The following is a 27,062-nucleotide window of genomic DNA, read 5'->3' as shown; positions in this document are numbered from 1 at the left end:
AGTAGCACCAAACCATTATCATCCATCAGGGGCTGTTAATGGTAAATGACCAGAGCTGGCTGCAAAATGGTCTCTTTTTTAAAACATAATGGGCCAATAATTAAATCTGCATCTAAAGTTTGTGACCATTAATTGCTAGTCATGTATGTAAGATGTTGGAAAAAAAATTTACCATATGATTTGTTCCTTGTATCCATATGGCTTTATTATTGTTTTCGGGTTGATCCTTTTCTATGCCCTGTCATGTAATAGTTTTGTTGCCAATTGTGATCACTTGCTTTATGTTCCCAGTTCCCAGTTTGTCTATTTATAACCGGATAATGTCCTTGTTAATATTATTATATATTTCTGAAGCTTGTGTTTCCATTCTTCTCTTTTGTTTTTAAACCCCTGTTTATCTGGCTTCTTTTTAATTTTTTTATTTGCTTTAATACATAGTAAGGAGAGCATCCACCTTTCAAAAATCAGCCGTCTCAGTGCTTGACTCTTGTTTTCAGTTCTTCTTGTTTTTGTTATTATTTAAATTTATTTTTCTCACTCTGTTTAAGTTTACTTGTTTTTTAGTACAGTATTTTATCTTTGTCACCTGTCCCTTTTGTTATTAAATAGTTTTTCTTCACATTTTATGATTTGTGCTCTTTGCCCGAAATATATAGCATGTAATTTTCTCATTTCTGTGTTACAATTATAAATATTATTGTTTTTCTTTTTTGTTTTACATGCTTGTATCCAGGTTTTTTTGTATTCCCTTGTTTCAAACCAGCCTCCCATTACTATACAACAAAAACAGGGCATGCGCATGATAATTACCGTTCTCTCTTATGTTTGTTGACTATGTCTTTGTGATATAATTTTTCAGGTTTGTCATTGCATCCCTCTGCACTTACCAAAACCAACATATGGTAAAGCATAATGTTAAAGTAAAAGAAACAGCACTGGTAGGCCTTATATCTGATATATAATGTGTTTACTCAAGGTCAGTTATGACTGTGACTTTCAGGAAATCTGAAAAAACAAACTCTCACCCCAGCATCCCATGTGATGTAAATGAGCATGTGATTAATGTTGTAATTCCTCCAATCAATGTCGAGCTTTTTAGTTGTCTTGACATTGAGAGACAAATTACTGTCCTGACACCACTCTGTCAAGTGTCACAACCTCCTCCTTGTAAGCTGTCTCATTATTGTTGGAGATCAGGCCATCCATGACTGTGTTATCAGCATATTTTATGGTGGAATGAGATTTGTGTCTGGTCACTTTGTCATATAGGTGAGAAAACAATAGAGTAGTACACTTGGCACACTACATAGTGGGCATGCATTGAGGGCCTGCATTAAGGCTTTGTGTGGATAAAGTGGTACCGCCTATCAGCACACACTGAGATCTGCTCATAAGAACATCTAAGATCCAGTTGGGAAATAGTAGTGCTGAGTCCCAGATCCAACACTCTGAAGATTAGTTTTAATGGAACAACAGTGTTGAAAGCCTGCCTATAATATCAGAGTGTACCAAGTTTTTTATTTTTCCAAACTTTCCAAATTTAATTTGCTTCTGGCACCTAATTACAACAGTGTGTATAGTTTGAACAATATTGAACAAGTAGAAAGTGCTAGCTTTGTAATGCAGGAGATCAAAGTGACAATATCAGGACAAGAAACAAATTCTTATTAACTGCCGCATTTCCCTTTAAGATAGTGTTTGTTCACATTTAGGCAATGCTTTGTACTTTAATCTATCGTTTTTCACTTCTTTACACTTTGCATTACTCTGTATAAAGTCAGTTAATTGTATTGATTCAACTTCAAGCTTTCGTACTAAGATATGCTTAATAATCTATTCAACCTTAAGTTGTGATGTGTAAAGGTGCCGGTGCATGTGTTCAGTGATGCTTTTCTTTGACAGATCTTAGCTAAACTATAGCTATGATTGTCCGTAGGACATGTTGAAGGTGGGAAATGGTTCTAAGAGCTTTACAAATGAGACACACTAGCGGTTTCTATTCCAGGATTGTAGTGTAGATTAGACACCAAATACCTATCCTAAACCTAACTGGTAATGCTTACCACCTTCTAATGTTACTCCAGGCACTCTAAGTATGCCTGGTGCACCTGAGAGTGTAATAGCTTATATGTGATGTCATTATATTGCTATAAATTGTGGGATTGATATACCTGTAATAGAGGTTTAAACTCACTAAAGCAAAATCAACTTCTTGTTCATTGTCAGGTACTGGTCATGTAGGGGGAAGCAAATGCGGTTTTACTACTGTTGACACAACAGATATAGAATTATAAATAAAAGGCAAAGAACAAACATTATAGTGAGACATGGCACAGGACAACAAATGGCAACAATTTGACAGTGAAAAACACATTTCCAAACTTAGGGATGCTAGTGTGAGTGATCAGTAAGCCATGTCTTTACATGAGACTTGGTTATGTAATGTGCTGGGGCTGATAAGTAGCATAGCTCTGTGCTAACATGCTATACATAATTCAATTTAAATAAATAAATGAATGAATAAATAAATAATTAAATAAATAAATAAAAAAGCATTTTCAGAGCAGAATGATAGCTGCTAACTGACTTTTATCTAGCATGATACGTATGTGTTTGTTTGTTTATGCTTGCAAACATGAGCTAATAAAAGAAAATAATGCAGTACTTTGTTGTAAAACTACAAACTTTACATAGCTAGTTCGATTAGGTTTTTTTTTTTATTTGCTAGCTTTCAACATAAAATTATACCGCTTGGTAAAAATGCTTATTGGCAGTTGCAATTTTTCAGAATAAATTTACACTTTAATGTGACCATTTGAATATCTACCCATTTTCTTTTTTATATCCCTTAAACCGACCACATTCACATAAACATTATTCATGGCGGTATTTATCATTTTTTAAACGAACATCCGCACAAAAAAGGTTTGCTACCCCAAGCACATTAAGCAATCTAAGCTCTAAGCAATCACTTTGCGTAAGTATCTTTAGTTGCTACTAAAATAAATGATCTGTTATCATCAGCTAAAACTTTCACAATGGAACCCATTATAATAGCCAGTCTGGAAACTTCTGTTCAAGGAGACTACCTTCTTGTCAAATTAAATGGCTCAGACAGACTGTACACGTATAGGCTATAAATTCAAACTAATTGAATTACTGGTTTGATGGAGTAGAATAAGGAACGGATTTGGGTGTTCATTGATATAGCTCACGGAAACAATGTCAGAAAAGGCTGATGTCCAGCAAAATCTACTGGCATCTTTGTTACACACACTAATGCAGTGGTTCTCAAAGTAGTGTCCGGATATCCACCGGTGATTGTGAAGCATAAATAAACGTGTCAGCAATTATTTCATTTAGGTAAAATGACAGAAAGCAAATGCTGATAATCAAGTACACTAAGGTATCCACAAAAAAGTTACAATCCACCATTATAAAGTTATAATATTTAATATTATGTTTTTACTTAATGATAAGTCTTTTTGGACCATAATATTAACTTGAAAAACATGTGGGATTTTAAATACTGTTTACTTACGGCCATAATGAAAAGGAAAATTTCAAGTTCAGGAAAATAAAAAGCTCTAGGGCTTTAATAAATAGACAAAATATTATTATACTTAATTTAAGTTGTGTATAACAATGTTTTGAATGCAGCTATAGTGCTGTCCAGATAATTAATTTTGCTGGCCATAATAATAATATAGTTTATATTATTTATTCTTTTTTGTTTTTAAGTTCATATATTTCTAAGTTTAGTATATAAATCTGTAAATGTTAGAAGGGGTGTGGAGTGGCAGACTGTTTAGGAACCTCTGTGCTAAAAAATTTCAAAAGGAAATGCATCCTCAAATTACCAGTGTGTCGATACTGTGCTTGGGGTTATGTAGTTTACAGAGTTTACATTTTGGTTCTGGTTTTATGCAAATACCCACGTCTATATTTTGTTAATTGTATATTATTTTTCTTAGTCTCAATTGAAATGCTTGCATACAGTAAAAACAACTCAACATGCAGCCATTATTGTCTAAATAACAAAGTGAACATGTCAAAACTGTGTCCAAAGTGTAAATTTTTGTGTGAGCACAAATGTTATATAGCACTGCCTTAATACTCTTGGACATGGAATTAACCAGAGCTGCACAGGTTGGTGCTGGGATCCTCTTCCACTCATCCATAATCCCGGAGCTTTTGTATGTTAGACACATGGTACTTCTCCACCTTCCGCTTGAGGAAGCCCCACAGGTGCTTAATAGGGTTCAGGTCTGAAGACGTACTTGAAAACTCCATCACCTTCAGCTTTCTCAGCAAGGCAGTTGTCATCTTGTTGGTGTATTTGGGGTGATTTTTATGTCGGAAAACTGACATTTCTAAAGGGAGCGCATCATGTTCTACTTCAAAATGTCACAGCACATCCTGAAATACATGTTTCCCTTAATGTACCGCAGCTCCCCAGTATCAGCAGCACTCATGCATCCCCAGACCATGATGCTACCACCACCATGCTTGACTGTTCGCAAGACACATTTTTCTTGGTACTCCTCACCAGGTGTCACTACCCATGCTGGACAACATCTGAGCCAAACAAGTTTACCTAATGTTTCATCAGACTACTGGACATTGTTCCAATTCGTGCTCTTGGACAAGTTTTTTTTATTTAGAAAACTGTTTGCGGCCTTTCCTGTGAGCCAGCTTCAGAAGAGGCTTCCTTCTGAGATGATTAGGTGTCCTAGTAAAGGGAAAAGTCAGGTGGCTCAATACCTCTGTACATATAGTGTTTTTGATTGCACGTACAAGTGGAACATACTGCATCATCATGAGAGAAATTCATGTTGAACTGGCATTAAACCTAAATCAGGAAACTCACTTGTGGCCCCAATATAATGGCAAAATTTGAAATTGGAAGAAAAAAAAATCTCATTAGCAAATTAATAGTTACGGCATGCAGCACAAGCAATTATCTTAAATCAACAAGGGAAAATCCATGGACTCGAGTCCAAATTGTAATATCTATGATGGAACTTTGACATGAATTATAGCACATTGACACTTTAAAAGACATATGGTCTGAGAAAATAAGAAAGATTGACTTCTATTAAAGCACATCCTTTTTGCTTACTGTAAACATAGTCAGCAGGTCTGCAGGAACAGATGCCATATTGTGTATAGCACCAAAGATAAATCGTCTGCTTGTTGAACACTATTTCTGAAAAAGCTGCGCAAGTAACAGGTTCACAATACCAACAGCTTTCTCTATGTTTGATTGTTATCTCTGTCTTACATCTCACATACATGCCCACCTACACATGAAACAATGAAACTGTGAACCGTTTTACATTTTACAGACTACACCATTGCAATTGTTTTATTTGGGTAGGAGATTCCATCCAGCATTTCCCGCTTGGCTATTATTTAATAATTCAACTAAATGAGGGCGCTAAGGTGGGGCAATATGCAAACAGCATGATCATAAAGCAGGAAACACATGAAGCATAGAACTAAAAATGGCTTGGTAATCAACAGTGAACTGAATAAGTTACTTTGCGAAGACTAGATGTAAACAAAGAGTTATATACTGTATACACACAATAAACTTTTTTTTTACACCACTTGTATCCACTATTCTGCTTTCAGAGAAGTTACATCTCAAAATACACTTACATAATTAGGTTGTTTAACTAGTTGCAGCTATTGCTATTGCAGCTACTGTTAATTACTAACTGTTAATAATTAATACTATAAATGATTGCAACTTTATTAACTATTAACTATAACAACTATTAATAACAAAAAAGGTTAACTTTGAACACATTTGTAAACAATTTAGCCATAAACAAAATAAATTGAATACAATCATGGGCAAGTACATGATTTCCCAACTTCTAATACAGCAATGCCACACACTGTTCAGATTCTAAGAATAAACTTCAAAAAAGATAAAACAATCAGTTCCACCAGCGATGGACATCCATCAGTATGCTCAACAATTTGGACAAACATTGTTCTTTGAAGCAGAAGTTACATGTGGGACACAGAGAACAATGAATTCATTCCCCCTTGGCCATAAAAGGAAATAATCTCATCAGAGAGATGACTATCTTGGGAAATGTCTCAGATACTACACCAAACTACCAAGCTTTAAATGAGGTATCTAAGCTTTATTTGTAACCCTTTGCCTCTATAGCTTCGCTCTGTGGCTTTTATATTGCAGACATCACTCGTGTTGTATATTGGTTTGCCAGTGACTTTGGTGCTTCTGAATTTGGTTTAGTGCTGGATCTCCTAGATTATTTCTTTGCATTATCACCATTCAAACAAATGAATGTTTCATTAAATTGTTAAAAAAATGTATGAAACAAGCTGATTGGAGTTTTTTTTATCCTTTAGTGTGATTTTGTATTTTGTATTATTTGCTTCAAAAAGTTTCACACAAGAATTTGCTGTTTAGGGCTATACTTTAAAGCAAATTCTCATTGCTATTTGACTGTTGGGTTGTACTTTTTGGAATTGTTAAGAGAGATCCGTATAATTCAGTATAAATTTGCCTTCTTATCACAGAGGATATGCGTTTTATTAAGTTTTGAAAAAGCCTTCATCTTCAAGCTTAGCACTCGCACACATTTATACCTAGGGCAATCTGGAATAAACAGTTCCACCTACTAATATATTTTTGAAAAGTAGGAAGAAACTGAAGAGCTTAGTTGAATCAAACAGCAGAACACCTTCAACCACTGATTCATTTAGCTCAGTTGGAGCACGGCACATTACAGAAAGTCTTTTTGTTTCAGAACAGTTCACCACTGTTTTGGGACATTAAATGGTGCGATAGAGCCTATTTGTAAAAAAAAAAAAAACACTCATTGGACATCTGTTTGCTTTTTTGCACTCTGTCATTGTATCTAAACTGCATTACTGCTAACTGACTACTTATACAGCTTTATTGCTGATGATCTGCTGATCATATCTACTTTGCTCCATATCTGTTTCTACTACAGCACTTGCATTTGACTGAGTGACCTGGTGTTTAGAGTTTAACCTTTTTTTCTACGACTTACAATCTTTATGTGTGCATTTGTTTGATTAGTCTTGATGATTTATTTCTGCAAATTCTATAATTTTGTTCCTGCTTCAATTTTTGAATCATATAAAACTCCACACACATACAAACAGCTTGAGGTTAAGCAGAGGACCCTGTATCCAGAGGCAGCAATGCTAACAGCTGCATCACTGTATCTAGATATTATTTATAAAACACCAGTAGCAACAAAAAAAAGTATTGTCATATCCTCAGAGTAACCAAACACAAGATTTTAATCTACAGTATTATGCAAAGCATTTGCAAAATGTATGCAGAGATTTAATTTGGCATGAAGGTTAAAGGACACAGGCAGTGGTCCAAAATAGCTCAAAAAAACAAAAAAGAAAGAAATCGTATAAACAGTTAATAATGAATAAAACAGGTAAAGCTCAGACTACATGTTGAGCAAGTGTCACAACTGAGGAGATATATATGAATCATGACCACTGATTAAGTCTGTGATGTATTTGAATAATAGGTGATAATAGGACTGCGTCTTTAATGTTGCTGATTATGATCAGGCCTGCTGTGGTGGTAAAGTCCAGCTCATTGGATGGGTTAATCACTTGAGTTATTAGAGACTGGAGCTCCCCACATTCTCTGATTACATCTCACAGTGGGTAATGAATAGAAGTGCTGTCTTTGGCAGTCCTCACTCATATTGGCTTACCTTAGCGTGACCTGGCAGATGGATGATATAGAAAAAGAGAGCTTGATGGTGGGGGAGTGTGGTGTACTATTATTTCTGACTGAGAAAGGTAAGCAGTAAACTACGTATTTGGTGTCTTTTATTTTTGGTATGCAAAATGTTTATGCAAATTGAGTATTAGCCCAGGATAGCTAATTATTACAAATACAGTAGTTCATTTGTTGATGAACACAAACCTACTGCTGATTAGTGTAGAAAATGCTTAACTGGTCAGAAGGTCTTGTTTGCAGTTGTTGATGGTACAGCTAAATTTAACCTTTACAAAAATAATTAGTAAATAAAATAAAATTCAAAAATTATTATTTGACAGAACAGTTTTAAAAAAATCTACTCCTAACAAGTTTTAGACTATTGATCAATATATAAGTAGCATTGCAGATCCTAGCAGGTCATCCTAAATAATGTGTGCTGCTCTGATAAAACACTTTTGGCTGGTGAAAATGATTTAAAAGAAATTCTTTTTAAATCCAAGAAATATTGTGTGGGGGAAAAATACAGAATAAATAGATCTATAGAACAATGACCATGTGGCATGTGGAAGGACTATAATTTGCCAAATTATATGATCAATCTTTATTTGTTTTACTTCCAAACACCCTTCTTTTCACCTCTGGGAAATGCATCTTGCTGCAAAGCATGTTGTAGACAGCAATAATGCCATTGACTTCAGGATTCATCATTGCTTTTCAATTTTTCAAGCATTCTCACTATTAGCTTCTCAACTCATGTTGAGAGGATGCAAGATGGCCCTATTTGTTTCAGGTGACATTCATGGGTTGGAACGCAGAGAACAAGAATATATTGAAAAAACCTGGAGTGGGTAACTGATTTTCACAGCAGTTGATCAATGCTAATTGCATATTATGTTGGTTTATGTTTTCATTCTTACTAGTCTGTGGTTGTTATATTCCATAAGCAATACATTAAGATGGGGCCACATTGGGTGCCTGTGGTTTGACAAGTCTGTTTGGATTTTAATACAAAATGGTGGCTTGGTAGCGTACATGTTGCAGTCTATTTGGTAAATTTTACAACTGAAATGTTTACAAGTGAACATTGCCTGTGACTGCATATACCCACTGAACCAGTTGTATTAAAAAAAAAATAATGTTGAAAATATGTACTACAGTAATCCCCGTGTTTACATTTCAAAACCGCCCACGATAAACGAAAAAAACGCGAAAAACATACGCCACCCCAAAAATGCTACTTTATGTATACGGTACTGTACTCTATTAACATTTTACTTCATTTTAGAATTAGTAATTAAATTCTGGGATTCTTGGAATGTGGCAAATGCATGAGATATGAACCATGGTAAAGTGGGGGATTATTGTATACTTACTTTACTATAATTTTAAGTATATATTAGGGATGCACCGAAATGAAAATTCTGGGCCAAAACCGAAAACCGAAAAAGGAGAAAGCAAGGCATTTCAATTGCATAAATTAATATTAAAGTTTCAAAGCAACAATGCACAGGATAAAATAAATTAAAATTCAAACTTAAATGTTTAACTTAAATGCACTCATGTGTACATTAAATAATAATGTACAGGCCCTCTGCCCTGCTGAAAGGTTGTACAATTAAATATGTTCTTTCATAAAAACAAAGTGCATTCAGAACAAGTGCAACTGCTTAAATATACAACAATACAACACTATCACTGGGAAACGTCCTGCCTTTTCAAAAACGTCCACCACAGACGGAGTGCGCATGCTCGGAGGGGTTTTGCTTTTCTGTGCCGAGTTCCTCTCATATTCAGCATAGCGATCGGGATGTTTGGATTTCAGGTGATAAATTTAACCCGACGTGGAGAAAGTCTTTGCAGATGAAATTTCGGCATTACATGTTTTGCAAATCGCTATCCGTGGGTCTTTCTCAGATATACTGAAATACGTCCACACCGCAGACATGTTGCTTTCGACATGCACGTGCGGGCCGCGGTTTCTGTTTGCGTCATCACAACAAACTGTTTCGGCCGTGTTTTTTTAGTGATCAAAGTCTTTCGGCCGAAAACTGAAAATGGACTTTTGGGCCATTTTCGGCCGAAAATGTTTGGTGGCCGAATATTCGGTGCATCCCTAATATATATATATATATAGATATATATAGATATATAGATAGATAGATAGATAGATAGATAGATAGATAGATAGATAGATAGATAGATAGATAGATAGATAGATAGATCGATCGATCGATCGATCGATCGATCGATCGATCTTCAGTCTTCAGACAGCTTATAACCCAGCTGTTCTGCCAGCCAAGAGAAGTTTATTCCACCACCTGAGTCTAAGACACAGGAGACGTGATGCATGTCTGCCTTGTCTTGAGAGATGGTGGGTCATGTCAAGCAGTGCTAGAGGCTGAAAGAAAGCATGGTGCAGAGCGGGGTGTGATAAGTGCGTTTAGTGTGTGGGGACTTTTTGTATGCAAACAGTGTTTTGATACTGATGCCAGTAGAGGGAACACAACAAGGACTGGTGTTGAAGAACTTGGGGAGATTGAGATAGGCGAAGGTAATTAACTACAGGATAATGAGATCTAAAGAATTTGACTATATAAGGAAAGCAAAAGGGAAAAGGGGAGAGATAATGCATTGAGGTAGTAAGGACAAGATCAGGCTGAGACAGAACTCCACTTAATATTAATTTCTTGAAATTCTGTGACAAATTTGTATGTACTGCATATTGGATTTTTTTTAAATTTTCATTTATTTTGTTTTTTTGTTTATTGTTTGAAACTGTAAGGTATTTCTATTTTTTATTTATTTTATTTGACTATTTAATTTTTATTATATTGTAATTTCAATGTATTCTATTTAATGCAACAGAGTACTGTGCATGGTTATGTATGTGACTCAGGTTAAATTTGGCTCAGAGAAGTGTGTGATATTAATGTGCATATCTAAATGATTTGCTGCATGTTCTAATATGTTTGGGGGTTTTAAATAATCTTAAGTGAGGTTCTATGTCTAAGTTTGTATGTCCCAAGTTTCTTTTGCTAGAGATAAGAAAACAGATGTATACAGTATGGAGAGAAAGAGAGAAAGAAAGGGATGTGGTCTGTCTGTAGCTTCTATGTGCAAATTTTTTTGTGAAAATCCAAAATAGGGTTTTTTCCTCATAATTATTCCTCCGACTATTCGACTATTCGACTATGCGATTATTCGACTCAGACACAGTCACTGCTCCAGGATGTGTTAATGTGAATATAGGTGCTACAGTGGGAAATGAAATGATTACAAAAATTAACAGTCTAGAATTTTTATGGCAGGTTTATTTTGACTGAAAGAGACAATCCATAAAAAAAACATTAAAGGTTCTAAATTGATTTGTATTTCATTGAGTGAAATGAGTATTTGATCCCGTACTAAATTAACAAGAATTCTGATTCCCACAGACTCAAAGTAGTCCTGTACCAATAGAGAAGAACTCTGAATATCAACTCACTATGTGTGTAAAAGACACCAGTCACAAAATCAACCTCTTCCATTCAAACCTCTTCACCACCATAGGCAGAACCATAGATCTGTAAAAGAATGTCAGGGACAAGATTATAGACTTGAACAAGGCTGGAATGGGCTACAAAGCTTTCAGATTTTGGCTTCGGTCATTGTCATGCTGGAAGACCCATCCACGACCCATCATCAGTGCTCTGGCTGAGGTCAGGAGGCTCTCATCCGAGATTCTACAGTGCATGGCCCCCATTCATGTGGTGAAAACCCTTAGCAGAGAAACAGCCCCAAAGAAGAATGTTTCCTCCTTCATGTTTTTAGTGGGGATGGTGTTCTTGGGATCATATTCAGCATTTCTCTGCCTCCAAACACGGTGAGTCGATTTGATGCCAATGAGCTCAAATTTGGTCTCATCTGACCACATCACATTCTACCAAACCTTCTCTGAATCATCCTGGTGTTTACTGGCAAACCTCAGAAGGGCCTGTTTATGAGCATTCTTGAGAAGAGAGACCTTGGTGTGTTAGCAATGGTTTTCTTGGTGACTGTGGTTCCAGATCCCTTGAGATCATTAACAAGCTCCTCCCATGTAATTCTGGGCTGATCCCTCACTTTTCTCAGGAACATCCTTACCCAGTGAGATTTTGCATGGAGCTCCAGAGCAAGGGAAATTGACTTATCTTGTATTTCTTTCATTTTCAAATTATCGCACCAACAGTGGTCTCTTTCTCATCAAGCTTGTTGCCGATGGTTTCAGGACTTTCTGGGGTTTTACGGTGCTCACTTCCGGGTTTTGCGGCCATTTTGCCGTTTTTCTTACCAGCTTTCCATGTCTCTGGGATTATTCTTGCCACCCTGCCTGTTCTGGTTCCTGTTGTCTATTCCTTGCTTTGCCCTATATTGCTCAGTTTGCTGGCTTATGAATTTGTTGGACTGTTTTTGAATTTTTGATTTTGGTTCTTCCTGCATTGCTCTGTCTGCTGGCTTTCGGTCTTTTGGATGTTTTTTTTTTTTTTTTTTTTTTTTTTTTTATGTTTTGACCTGTGTTTTTCACCCTGTCTCTTTCTCATTAAAGTTTTCTATATTATGCTGCTTGCATCCTGCATTTGGGTCCTTCCTTCAGTCTCCAGTCACTATCCCTGACAGATGGTCTTGTAGCCCATTCCAGCCTTGTGCAGGTCTACAATCTTGTCCCTGTCATTTGACAGGTCTTTGGTCTTGCCTGTGGTGGTGGAGAGGTTTGAATGGAAGAGGTTGATTGTGTGACGGGTTTCTTTTATACACATAAAAAGTTGATATTAGGAGTAAATTTTTAAAGGGACAGGACTAATTTGGAGTGTGGGAGTCACAAATATTTGAATATATATTAAATATTTATTTCACTCAATCAAATACAAAATCATTTATGTATAATATTAGTGTATTAGTGTCTTTCTGTAAAAAAAAAAAAAACCTACCATAAAAATTTTAGACTGTTCATTTCTTTGAAAGGGGTAAATTTGCAAAATCAGCAGGGTATCCAATAATTATTTCTCCCACTGTATGTCAAGCTGATTCACTCATCTTAAGTTTATTTTCACATAATTTACGTTATGCAAGTTCCATCCACAGAGACAGCTTAATACAAAAGCAGAGAGTACAGCTATAACAAAATTAATAGGTAATTTTATTTGTCATCATGCACTACTAGAATTTGATTTGCCTTCATACAATGCATTTAAAACTAGGAAAGAGTAAATTAAACTTTGAATTTGAAATTGACTTAAGGATTTAGACCTTTGTCAAAAAGAACACATTTCTTTGGCTTGCCCTGAAAAACAATGTTGTATAACAGACCCCATTTGCTTTTACTGTCATGTTTTATCAGCAATATAACTCAATTTTCCTTCCTACAGATCCCAGCAGGATAACACTGAGTTTATTTGGCTCTTGATTAAACCAGTATGGAAATGAAGGCTGTCATGGGGAACATATTGACTGCATTTATTGAGAACTTCTGCATCTGCTTGTGTGTAGAGTATCATGCAGTGGCTTGGGTACTTTTAAAGAGATGCAATTTGTCTCAGTATTTATAGATAAAATATACTCTGAACGTATTGGAATGACAAAGCCATTTTTATTCCTATGTTCCTAAGACTTTTTCGTTTAGGTGACATTTTTTAGTAATTATAACACAGGCTGGATTTTTGTTTTGGCTACTATGTTGCTGTAGGTTGAACCTCTTCTTAACCATAGGTGTATACCAGAGGGTATTGCATGGTGTTGCAAAATGCAGTGGAGGTAGTTTTGGTTCAGTCACTCTGCAAGTTGCCCACTCTGGTCCCAAATAAACTAGATCCAATCCTACTGGTTCCTTTGTGTATGACAGATATTGCCAAGGAACCATGCTTTTGCTTTTTTTTTAATGTCATACAAAAAACCTTTGTGATCAAGCAAAGATTACTAATTTTGATATATCAATCCACAAGCCCCTTTTCCAGACTTCCCTAATAAAATGGTGGTGCCTCATTGGCCAGACAAGCCTCTTTTTCTTATTTTGCCATCTTAGCGATGTGTTTCTTACTGCCAATTGACCTGTCAAACCTGTAGCTTGAAGCCTTTATTTTAGAGTTACATTTGAAACTTACTTACTTCAACCAGTGTTAAGCTGTGCTCGAAGCTGTTGTACAGTGGATATCACTCAAGCTGTTGACTTTCAGAAACTTGTCTTCTAATTGTGTTGTATCTGGGTCTGCCAGACCACTCCCTGTTAGAGTTTTCTTCAGGTTCCAAGTTCCTTTTAATGGTGTAGGAAACTACATTACACCTTTGGTTTCTTTGTAATTTCTTTTAATGGTTATAATTATCTGCCTGTCTTCCTTTATAATTGCCATTTTCTCACCATATTCTACTTCTTGGAGCCTAATACTGTTCAAATATTGCTAAAGCGGTTATAGTAACATAAGCCCTATTCGGACGGGACTAGTTTTACAGGGGGTCGTTAGAGAAATTTCTGTTTCACAGAGGTACTTTGTGATTTTAATCCCGTCTAAATCTGCCATGTCTGTCATTTTCTCACACGACCTCTGTCTCTGAAATCTAATCCCATCCGAATGCGAATGTCTGTAATTGGCAAAAATGTTTTTTTTCCAAAACGCGTTTACTTGTGTGTTTTGGTCAACGTGAACTACCGTACTAACCCTAGCGTGACGGTATTCAAATTTCTGCTTTCTGCGCACCAATGATGGATGTAGAGGTCTTGTGCAACGCCCACATGTAAAACACAGACACGCCTACCTCCGCAATAAACACGGGATGTTAGTCCCGTCCAAATCCATACATGAAATGACAGACGTCGACTGAAAAAAATTCTAACTCAAACGTCGTTTGGAAAACTAGTCCCGTCTGAATAGGGCTATAGTCTGTACCAACCTCTTTTTTTTTACAGACAGAAGATTTGTAAGTAATAAACAAAAGTTAGGACACCTGTTGGTATTGTTGCCATCATATTTCAAGACTTAATTTACTTCCACTGCTCCAAGTTTAGGGCCAAATACTAAAAGCATTAGCACTTTAAAAATTCTGTTTTATTTTAAGTTTGCGTACTCAAAAGTTTAATTGTACATACATTAATTAAGTATGCATGAATGTATGCTAAATAAATATACTTGCCTTATCCATTATGGGTTTTTTTGCAAAATATTTTGTTTACATTTGTAAGTTTTCGTGGTGAACAGTGCTGTTTAATGTAGGGCTGCAACCAACAATTATTTTGATAATCGATTAATCAGATGATTGATTTTTTTGTTTTGTTTTTCCCCTCGATTAATCAATTAATCAGATTTAGAAAAATAAAAACTTTTAAATGAGATATTTGCTTATTATATCTATATAAAACCCTAATTCAGGGTATTTATGCATACGTGTACTTGAAAAAAAGCAAAGCTACATATTGAGTTTATCTATCTTTAATTTTGATAAATAAAGCTTTTAGTGGTTGCTTGTGGAGGAGTGCATGGGGGATTTCTCCTTCGAACAAATTTACTCCTGCTAAGTCAAATTAGCATGAGTTAGCGTTAGCATGAATTAGCATTATTTTGCTTAAAAAGAAAGATAATGTAAAAAATATGAAATTGTGTGCAAATGCATAAGCATTCGCTGAAAACCACAACAGTGACTACAAATTTTATTGTTTACTGCTGCTGTTATTTGCTGTTTTTAGATTTAATGTTTGTTCGAACTGTTTCAATTAAATCCATCACTATGTTGCTCGCGAGTCACGCCAGAAAAGATCTAGTGTGACTGTCGCGAAGTTAGCAAACAAACAGTTTACACAATAGCACTTATTTAAACTATACCATTTTCACATGATGATTAATTACAGACCTGGATCACCGGACCAGCTGCACTTTGTTATGCAGTGCCCATATCTCCTTGGCACACTCAGGAGGTCAGTTTGTTAACCCTGCCACATATGGGGTTTCAAGTCCCAGAGGTGCCTCCCTCAACTTACATCAGGAAACATAGCAGATTTGGGAGGCTTGCCGCCTCTCAGGAGGCCTTTAGAGCAGTTTTAGAGCACTGTCCCAGCGACTCTAGGCATACCAGAGGTCAGTCTCGAGAGACTGATTCCCTTAGGAGACTATCTCGCAGACTGAAAACGTCTGTCAGACATGTCTCAATGGGTCCTGTGCACTGTAGAGAAAAGGCTACACAATTCAGTTTGGGTTTATTGTCAGACAATATTTTCACAGACTGGCCTTTTGGGTGTGGCAGATAAATACAACAAAATAAAATGATACAACCGGCATAAAAACTGTTCTTTTCAAAATATAATAATAAACGTGAATCCACTATGTTGTTTTTTGTTCATTTTGCTAGCTTGGGGGTTTAAATTTAGCGGTGATGCTATGTGTTACCGGCTGGAGGAGCCCCTTTAAGAAAGTAGCAGGTGTAGGTATTCCATGTGACCGAGGCAAGCATCTTGACATGCATCAAGAGTAAATCATAGACAGATGTGGCAAAGAAAATCCGGTAAATTTCCAAAATAAAACATCAGTAAGAAGTAGATAATAAATAAAATTGAAATCATGTAAGTTATGTATTCTTTCTGTGCAGCCCAGTACCAATTGACCCATGGACCGGCCCAGGGGTTGGGGACCACTGATCTAAATGATGCCTACTTCCACGTTTCCATCCTTCCCCTAAACAGGGCTGAAACTTACCAATATCTGCTCCTTCTGTTTGGCCTTGCGCTTTTAGGCTGAACCCCAAGGAAAATGTACTTTCTCAAGTACAAAGAACCACCTATTTAAGTGTAGTCTGGGATTCAACCATTACGTGGGCACTGCTGTCTCCTGCTCGAGTTGAGTCTATCCTCACGGCCATCAACAGAGTAAGTGAAGGTCAGTCACTTACAGTGAAGCAGTCTCAAAGACTGCTGGGCCTGATGGCAGCCATGTCCAATGTGGTACCACTTGGCCTCCTGCACATGAGACCTCTTCAGCGGAAAGGCAACCCACTCCACACAATCAAGGTCATGTGGCAAGCCTTACGGGTCTTAGACGTGTGGAGACAAACCGGGTTCCTGTCACAGGACCCTAAGTAAATTGCTTCTTGTCATCGTGTAGCGTTAATGACAGACACATACTTAATGCCATGGGGGCGGTCATGATTGGCCGCTCCGCCCAAGGTCTATGGAAAGGGCCCATCTTCTGTGGCACATCATCTGCCTAGAGATGCTGGCCATGCTTCTGGCTTTGAAGCATTTCCTCTCAGACCTGAGAGGCCACTATTTGATGATCTATACGGACAACACATCTGTGGTCCCCTACATCAACCATCAGGGGGGTCTGTGAGCTCGCCTGCTATACGAGCTGACATGTCAGATCCTCCTGTGGGCCTAAGGGAAGCTACTCTTAGTAAGGGCAGTATACATCCCTGGGTGCCTAAACCAGCAGTCGTCCTTTCGAGGCAAGCGCCGAGGCCAGGAATGGAGACTCCACCAAGAAGAGAGCACAAGTGGACCTATATGCGACTCAAGAGACTCGGCTCTGTCCCCTTTGGTTTCCCCTCACTCACCCAGCCCCTCTCGGGCTGTACGCTATGGTAATGGCATGGGCGAGGCCGTGACTGTACGCCTTTCCCCCTGTTGCGCTGCTTTCGGGAGTTTAGAAAAGAGTTTGCCGGAATGGAGTCCATCTCCTTCTGGTGACCAGTTGATGGTCAGTCAGGCAATGGTTTGCGGACCTGTTTGTGCCCATTCTTGAGCACCCTCCCTGGCAGATTCCTCCCAGCAGGAATATTTTCTTTCACACAGAGTCACCTTACTTTACCACTACTTGGAGCTGTGAAGGCTATGGCTAATCCAGAAACTGCTACTGAGTAGTTTAATAAAAAGAGCATATACTTGAATTTTAAGTACATACACTAAAATTTTTAGTGTGCATACATAAATGAAGTATGTATTAACATAAAGTTTTTGACTGGTCAAGTCAATCATTTAGCTAAAGTAGAATAGAATTTAACTAAAGTAAGCATGAATTTCTCCTACTAAAGAGGAGAATCAAGGCATATACAAACAAATATGATGTGTCATTGACTTAAATCTACTATTAGTTTACTGTAAGTGTTCCAGTATTTCTCTTCTCAGAATACTTGAAAGATCTGTCACTAATGGTGTCTTGTTTAAACACTATTAATTTAGCACTAGGTAGTTTTTAGAGAATGAAATCTAAAATTTGGTAACTGTTTTTCTCTTGTTTCAGGTTGACAGCAGACAGCTGTGAGTAAAAATGAGGAGGGTCTTGTGGCTAGTGAGGTGGTTTGGGATTGGGATTGTCCTGCTTAAGCCCATCCCTCACATCATGGCTCAGGGTACAGAAGGTAAGCCAGATAATTTCTTAGCTTGTCCTAGATTCTGAACCTTACGGTGTCTTGGGGCCTTCATTATGTCTATGTGAGGACAAATAGGATGCAGACAGTGTAATTGCTGTAATTGCTTGTAATGGATTCATTATTATATATTACATCCTCCTTCCACAATTTGAGATAGCTGAAAGATTTTTTTATGTCAGCCACATTTCTCTTTTTGCATTTGCAGGACAATCTATTTCAATACTGAGCAAGCAGCAGTAATCCAAGTTAGTTAAACATTTTGTTAGTTTCTCCTCTAAATGTTAAGACTAGTGTCAGAAATGCTCAGTATCAATGTCAGACTTCAATGTCCTTAACACAGAACCTATTAGTGGTGAACTCTGATAAGGCTCCTGAAATAAGAAGCTAATGATATATGAATTGCAATTCCAGACTGCCAAGGACAAAATGACAACTGCTATAAAAGTCTAAAAGTGTTTCAGTGCTGATAGGAGGAAATGAGCTGTAAGTACAGCCACACAGTTCCAGTTGGTGGGTGTGCATAAAAGGCATGGCATTCTATGGCTGACATTTTAACTCTGCTCTCCTTGTTTGTTCATGCAATGTTTTATTGTTATTGATTTTAGATGATTTGAAACTAGCAGTTATTGTGCAGTCTGTAGGCGAGGGTGATTTGACTTTTGGCCGCTTATGACATTTTCTTCTCGTGCTCTATTATTATAAGTAATGCCCACATTTTCTTTGCTCACTTATTACCAGTGAAAATTTTGCAGAGTCCAAAATTAAATTTTTAAAATGAATTTAAATGTACAACAAACCATTATTCGGTTTTAAACATTTTTACTGTCTTTCTCTATGGTTTGTGTCATCCTGCTTGCACAGTGTAGAAGCCAGTGCAAATAAAAAATAACTGTATTAAAAGTCATTTGACTTGTTGTTTAATTTTTAATTTTTTTTAACAATGTAAGCATGATGTAACATTACATGACTTAATGTGAACTTAAACTAGGGTTTTGTGCAGCAAGTGCAGCAGGGACATAAAGGAATACATGGATCAATTATTTATTTCCTTCCATTTGAGCTAAAAGCAAGAAAACAACATAGAAAACTCAGCAAATAGGGTTTTCCCACTGAAAAAAAAAATTAATGAATAAAAATGAAAGTGTGTCAAAGCACTACATTATTTAAGGTATTTTGATTTTGTGTTTGGTACCGAGGTTTTGTTTACATGGATGGATGGATGGATTGATGGATGGATGGATGGATGGATGGATGGATGGATGGATGAATGGATAAAACGGGACAATAGTATGGATAGATAAAACTGGACAATAGTATGCGTGATGCTGGATAATAAAAATACCAAATCAAAATGTCAATCTTACCCAGCATATGAACATTATTAATGCCCAATGACTGATACTGAGTCTGCAGTTGAAGTTAAATCAAATGTGCTTGCCGATTTCTTAATGAGTAATAAATAAGAGAGATAAAAAATAAGAATAAGCAAAGAATAAATTTAAAATTAAACAAACTTTCCAAAATCACAAAATAGCTCCGTGATCATATTTGCTTATGATTTTAAAAGTGTCCCTCAAAGTGATCTCAGTAATTACTTCTCTGAGAAGAAAAAGGTCGAGAAGATCTTGTAGATTAAACACATGCTCTAGTGCATCATCTAGTTTCTGTCCCGGGAGTACACAGACAGTGAGACCAGCTTTACTTTTATTTTACTGCATGAGCAGGACCCAAGGACCAACAATAACCCAGAAACACTTGGATCAAAATACAATCATAAATACTATGGATAATGAATATCTGCAGTTTAGCACAAAAATTGTTAATTGTGCCACCTAAAGGGGCTGTCCATGTAAAACTTTCTGGTGTGCTTAATGCAGAAAATTAATCTTCTGTTAAACCCAGCAGGATTTTCCGCTACAGGATCTGCAGCAGCAGAACATAGTGCAGACCCCTGATATCTTTGTGCAGACCTCCCTGCACACAGCTCAGTTAAAGAAGGGAAAACTTACTCAGGAACCCTGCAGGAACAGGATAGTCTTTACAAAATGCATTACAAAAATAGAACATAGCAATTATTCTGCAGAAAACATTGTGCCATACAAATCCTTTATCCAGTCATTTTTGCAAGAGATTGAAATTAAAAGTGACAGTGACCATGACAGATTGCATTTACTTATACAGTACCTCAAGGGACAAGCTCAAGATCTTGTCAAAAACTGTCAGCATAGACGTTATCAAATAACTATAAATGACTTCAATAGGACTTACTTTGGTCATTTTCAAATGCCTGGAGAAAGTTCTTACCTGGCCTATGATCAAATAAAAGGATTCAAATGCTCTATAGAATTTGCCCTGTTTTACAGGAGATGAAATACTTTGAACATGCAGAACAGGATACTCTAATATGAGAAGTATTTCCTTCAAACTCTTTTGCAAACTTTCAAAAACTAGGATAACATTGTATTCAGAATTTAGCAACATTCAAGCTCTATTATAGATAAACCCAGAAACACACTGAGATAAGCAGTTTAAGCAGTGTGAATGTAAAACCAACACAGCAAAAATCCAGAAATTTGTTTTTTAGATGTACATTAATTTGAGAAACAGTTTACACAAGAACATGATAATTCCTAAGACAGAACAGAATCTGGACGCATGACAAAAACCAGTCATCTGAGCAAAGAGCATAAGGCATTTTACCTGCAGTGCATGCACTAAACCAAATCCCAGAGTGTTACACATCAGCGCAAACATCAGAGCAATCTGTGAGCAGAACACAGATGGTCCTTAATGTGGCTGACCGTTCTGGCAACACTCAAAGCTACACCGATTGTACACCATCAATTACACCAGTAAAGGCATCCACTTCTAAGAAAGTAAAGCCATAAACATCTAAGCATTTATTGATCCAGGTTCTTCAAGATGGGTCGTATTTTGCTAAAACCTGACTGGAATGGGTTGTCAGTGATCCTGTAAGGCAAGAGTAAAGAATGGCCGTCTTTGGATTACTGCAAATATCTCTGTCTCAAAGGAGGAAACACTGTTGATATAACAATACAATAATGATTTTTAAGAAAGGTCATCAGATGTCCAAATGTCAGTTGAAGGCACAATGTTCATGAAGAATGAAGAGGAATCAATATAGCTGATAGACATTATAGTCTAAACTTACCCTTCAGCGGGGATGACCCAATTATGGCCAGTAATCGACAGGTAGTCTGAGCTCCTGAGCTTCAAATATAAGTTACATGGAAGAATGTAGTGCACAGCAGGTAGAACTATAATGATACACAAAAGTCAAATTTAATACTTTGCAATATAGTGGTGTCTTGCTTAGTGGTGGACGAAGTACACAAACCATATACTTGAGTTAAAGTAGAGATACATTCGGTAAAATATTACTCCATTAAAAGTAAATGAGCTCCCTTTAATTTTTCATGATTTTTGTCACAAGACTGTTGCTTAATCAACTCAGTTCATGTGAAAATAAACTATGGACGAGTTGTAGGCAGCGGAGCGGGATCTCAGAGCGTCGCGGATGGTTTTATCCACCCACAGCTTCTGGTTGGGAAATGTTTTGATAGTGGTTTTCTGCACTATATCATCCGCTAGTTTCCCGATAAATCCCACAAATGCTTCCGTAAAAATGTTGACGTCATCAGAGCTGCGCCTGAACATGTCCCAGTCTGCGTCATCTAAAGCATCCTGCAGAGCGGCCACCGATTGGTCAGCATGCGACCTCCGTCTAAACCGGAGCTTCCTGTTTCAGCCTTTGTTTGTAAGCAGGCATGAGGAAGATGGCGGCATGGTCCGATTTCCCGAATGGTGGACCTGATTGTGCCTTGTAGCTGTTGTTAAATGGTGTGTAACAGTGGTCCAGTGTCCTTTCACCCCTGGTGGGGCAGGTGATGTGCTGTTAAAGCTCAGTAGTGTGCCCTTGAGGTTGGCACTGTTAAAATCTTCTACCACAATGAGTGCAGCATCCCAATGCTGTGTTTGGTGTAGCGTTAGTGTCTCGTGTAAATCCCATATTGCAGTGTCTGTGTCCGCTTGAGGTGGAATATAAACGGCACTGACTATGACCGAGCTGAATTTCCAAGTTAGATAAAAGGGCCGACATTTGATGGTCATTAGTTCCAGATTTGGTGTGCAGGAGCGTGAAAGGGGAACGATGCTTGCACTGTTGCACCAGTGGTTGTTCACCATCAGACACACTCCATGTCCTCTTGACTTCCCGACTCCAGTTTTCTGTCCATGCGGTAAACCAAGAAAAACTTGGCCGGCTGGATGGCGTGGTCCGGTACCGCTGGGTTCAGCCATGTCTCGGTGAAGCAGAGAAGGTTACAGTCCCGAATGTCCCTCTGGAACTTGACCCTTGCCTTGAGGTCGTCGAGCTTGTTTTTCATTGGCTGGACGTTGGCTAACAGGATACTAGGTAAGGGAGCGCGGTGTGCGCGTGCCCTCAGCCTGTTCTTGACGCCGGCTTGTTTCCCTCTCGGACGCCGGTACGGGTCGCATCCTTTGTTCTTCCTCAGGATCTCACTCGGCCGGCATGGGTCCGGGTTTAAAAACGGCGAAAGGTGAGTGCATTGTACACCAATAGATATAAGAGTGGCTCTTTTATATCTAATGATGTCCATCTTGTGTAGATGGAAAGATAACTAAGTAAATAAAATATAAAATAAACAAAAAAAGAGAAAACGTAGCCGGACGGCAGTCAACCTCACCGGCGCCATCTTGAACTTAGTACTTGGACATTCCTTAGTTCTCCCTTTCCTCCACTCTTCTTAGAACAGGATACTAAGTTTTGTACGTGACTAAGGATTTGTGCCTATAAAAACATTAGTGATTAGTGTTTACTAAAGTTATTTCAAAAGGGGCTCAACAAAGCTTTTTAAGAACTTTAATTTATTTATATTATGTACATTGGTACATGGTATGCTGGAGCACATTTGGGTCACATAATTCTTTGCAAGTGTGAGTCTTTGATGCTACAACATACATAGACGTTGTGTCATGGTTGGGATAAGCTTGTGTCCACATACTTTTGGCTATATACTGTATAATGCAATAGTAAGTTGGATTGTGATGTGTTTAGCTTTTACTGAGCTGACTCACAAGGAAGAATGTCTGAAGTATGGGCCACTTGAATAGAGAACACCTACACTTGCACAATCTCAGACAGACATAAGTGAAAAGAAAAAAAGGGACATTCCCATTTCCAGCTTTAAGTGTTAGAGTTGAGAAAATGCTTAGAAAGGAGTAGGAGCTAAAGCCTAACAACTTTTGGATTGACAGCCAAATGTGTGCTTTGCCGACGAGCCCACTAAAATTTGTGACGTTTGTGCTCAGCAAGTCACTGTTATAACATTAAATATCATCACAGTGCATTTCCTTTTAGGAACTCGAGATGCGTTGCAATGCTTTGGGAATGCTTACGCATTGTTCACGCTCTGAATCACGTGTGTAATCTGATCAATGGAAGGCATGGCATCATGGGGGTGACGTCATGCCTAGGAAGCTATAAAAAGCACATGAAGTGAAGCCAGTGCCAGCTTCTGTTTGTTCCTCAAGCGATCTGTATGTATTTAATTAAAAAATTAAGACATCATAAAAGGTTTGCGTTCACGCCCCCTGTACAGGCTGACACGCCAGATCCTCCTGTGGGCTCAAGGGAGGCTGCTATTACTGAGAGCAGCGTACATCCCGGGCCATCTAAACGAAGCAGCAGACACCCTGTTGAGGCAGGAGTTGAGATGCGGGGAATGGTGGCTTCATCCTCACGTGGTGGAGCAAATTTGGAGCAGATTTAGCAAGGCCCAGGTGGACTTTTTTACATTTCAAGAGACGTTGCACTGTCCCCTATGGTTCTCCCTGACTCCCTCAGCCCCTCTAGGGCTGGATGCCATAGCACATGCGTGGCTGAAGCTGTGCCTGTAAGCCTCCTGCTTCTAGGAGTTGTGGAGAGAGTTTCCCCGGGATGGAGTACGTCTCCTCCTGGTGGCCCCAAGGTGGCCGGGCAGACCATGGTTTGTGGACCTGGTGGGCTTCCCCGATCAGCCTCCATTAGAGATCCCTCTGAGTGGAATATAGAAGCTGTGGCTGTAGCCCCTGAGGGGGCACATATCCAAGGGTCCTGTCTCTCCATCAAGGTGGTTGAGACCATTCTTTATTCCAGAGCTCCAGCCATGAGATGGCGTCTGTTCACTGTGTTGTCCGTTCAACACCAATTTTACCTAGTCCACCGCCTGGTCGGTTCAGTGCTGGAGTTCCTTCAGGAACAGTTCGCAAAAGGGTTAGCTCCATCCACCCGCAAAGTCTACGTGTCCACTGTTTCGGCATATCATGCCTCCGTAGTGGGGCAATCACTGGGCAGAGACCCGCATTTGACGCGTTGTCTCCGCGGCACCTGGAGGGTGAGGCCTCCAGTGTGACCTAGAGTGCCTGGGTGGGAACTGACCGTTGTGTTGGAGTTTCTATCTGAGCCCCCTTAAAGCCCCTGGCCGAGAATTCATGGAGGCATCCCACAGTAAAGACTGTTTCTGCTCTCTGAGGAGAGTAGGTGATCTTTAGTGATCTCAGTGCCCCCTCCTTTCTTGAGTTCACCTCAGGCATGGCCAGTGCCTTCCTGCACCCTTAAGCAGGTTACATCCAGTTATTCTATTCTTTTCATTTCAGGCCCCAGACCAGGAAAAGCTGAACCAAAAGCTGCAAGCACTGAACACATACATATGACAGGGCCCTGGAGAAAGTCAGAACAACTGCTTGTTGAGGCCTCCCTGCTAATAAGTAGACTCTCAGCAGGTGGATTATTGATGCTATCGTGTCTTCCTATGAGTCCTCTGGTCTCCCCGCTCCGTTTGGGGTCATACGTCCCCTTGCCACGCTGCCTTCTCTTACACAGAAGCTGGTGCCGGGTTCACTCCATGTGCTTTTTATAGCTTTCTCATCGTGACGTCACGCCGATGGTGATGCTGTGCCTTCCATTGGACAGATTACACAGGTGATTTAGAGCGTGGACAACACGGAAACGTTCCCAAAGCGTTGCGATGCAACGTCTCGTTTCCTCAGGGAACTAGGGTTACATACATTACCTAGAGACTATATATTGGAAGAAAGTTGAATTTAACCATAATGGCAACTAGTAGGGTTATTTTTAATGCATTTCTAAATTGTGAGACATACATTTGTGAATGTTTTCTGTGGAAAAACAGAAAAAGAATGTGTTTAAGAATCTGTAAAATATCTATTCCACTCTATTTGGATGCCCCTGAACTCAGAGTTCGCCATAGTGCATAGTGCTGTCATCCATGGGAATAAAAAACTGGCAAGCTAGCTACTTAATTGCTTTTCATGTTGGATCAACTGAAGGAAGGCAGTGGTATAGTACGTAATGTAACAAGTGACCTTCAGTCTCTCAGTGAAATATAAGAAGAAATAGAAGTAATTTTAAGCTCAACACAATTAATTCTAAGATGCACAGAGGAAATCTTGAGCAAATCTTGGAAAAACAAATGATTAGGTCAGAAAACTTATTATAAAGTCTCTAAGAATGCATGGTCTGACATTACTCTTAATATTTTTTATGTAAAAAGTAGGTTTCATTTAAATACAGTGTGCCATATACATATTTATTTTTTCAAACATGTTTTTATTGATTTACTGCTATACCAGTTTAATATTTGAGTAAACATTTGAGTTGTCTTTTTATGAATTAGATTTGGTTCAGACCCAAATTGCACAAATTTAAACAGTTATGTATGTTGAAAAATTTCCCAAAAAAGGTCTTCATTGGCTATATATGCTAATAATAAAATGAATTCAGTCATTCCATAATTCATACAAATAACATCCACTTAGTTTGCAGGGTTGTTACCTCTCTAAACACAGGAAATGAAAGCACACATATATTATATGTTTCTGTCAGCTGTGAGCTTAAATATTTAAATAAAACTTATGATTTAACTGGTCACTAAATTACAATAGCTAGACGAAGAGTGTGCCCACATTCTAAATACAGTAGAATGGAGAAAAATGGAAATTATTTTTTATTTTATCAGTCAGTGATAAAAGAAGGAGTTGATCTCAGTGGTAGAAATCATGTTCTGTCACAGCTTAAGACTAGACACTGCTCATATATTCCAACTCTGTACTGTAGCTTGAAAGTTATATCCAAACGTGTGATCTGCTGGCTGTTCGAGGTAAGATTGTGGAAGTATCTTGACAAAGCATGTCACGTAGAGCAGTGCACATACAGATCACAGGCTGGACACTGACTGAGTCACTTTCAGGCTGGAACAGTGATAAAATTGAAAAGGCCAAGCTTCAAAAGGGAATTCAGAAGAGCTTTAATTTCCCAAGAAGCTTCACATCGTGGTTAAGGCTGGAAAAAGGCGAATTCAAAAGGCAAGTACTTTGTTCTATTCCATATCAGGTGATCATTCATGGTGAAAGTTTACAAATGCTTTGTGAAATGGAGGCAATTCTATCAATAGCCAGGGGTTTTGCACTCTGTGTCTGATGACAAAAATGATCCTGAGGCATTAACTAATTCACATTGTTCTTCTGAAATTCCATCCTATGGATCCACATATCCGAAGTCCTGTATGTGGAAGCAGATACAGTTTTAGGTTGAGCTGTTGTAGAAAAGATGGAAAATTTTGTCAAGATATGCTCTGGAAAAGCAAGGCACAAAATCAATATGCTTGTACAAGGTGCTTCAATGCCACTAATAATGAGTTGCATATAATGGCATACATTAGGCTCTTATACAGTGTTGTGCTAGTTAATAAAAAATAGTAACTAGTAACAGTTACTCGTTACTTCATTCAAAAAGTAACTTAGTTACTTTGTTGATTACTTATACCAAAAAGTAATGCGTTACTGTTAAAAGTAACTTTTTAGTTACTTTTTTAAAGAACATTCTTTAATGTTC

General features: G+C 38.1%; 1 protein-coding gene across 6 annotated transcripts in view; it reads left to right on the top strand.

The window, feature by feature from the left end:
* Positions 1 to 27,062, top strand: part of pcdh15a (protocadherin-related 15a) — a 200,128-nt gene that overhangs the window by 10,148 nt on the left and 162,918 nt on the right. For all 6 annotated transcript variants that reach the window (XM_046834051.1, XM_046834068.1, XM_046834042.1 and 3 more), the window contains exon 2: positions 17,998 to 18,115. In XM_046834051.1, the coding sequence (XP_046690007.1) occupies positions 18,025 to 18,115 (91 nt within the window). In that variant the 5' untranslated portion in view covers positions 17,998 to 18,024. The remainder of the gene's footprint in view (positions 1 to 17,997; positions 18,116 to 27,062) is intronic.

Source organism: Silurus meridionalis, chromosome 2, assembly GCF_014805685.1.
Source record: "Silurus meridionalis isolate SWU-2019-XX chromosome 2, ASM1480568v1, whole genome shotgun sequence".
Classification (NCBI taxonomy): domain Eukaryota; kingdom Metazoa; phylum Chordata; class Actinopteri; order Siluriformes; family Siluridae; genus Silurus; species Silurus meridionalis.
This window is presented reverse-complemented; position numbering and strand designations above follow the sequence as displayed.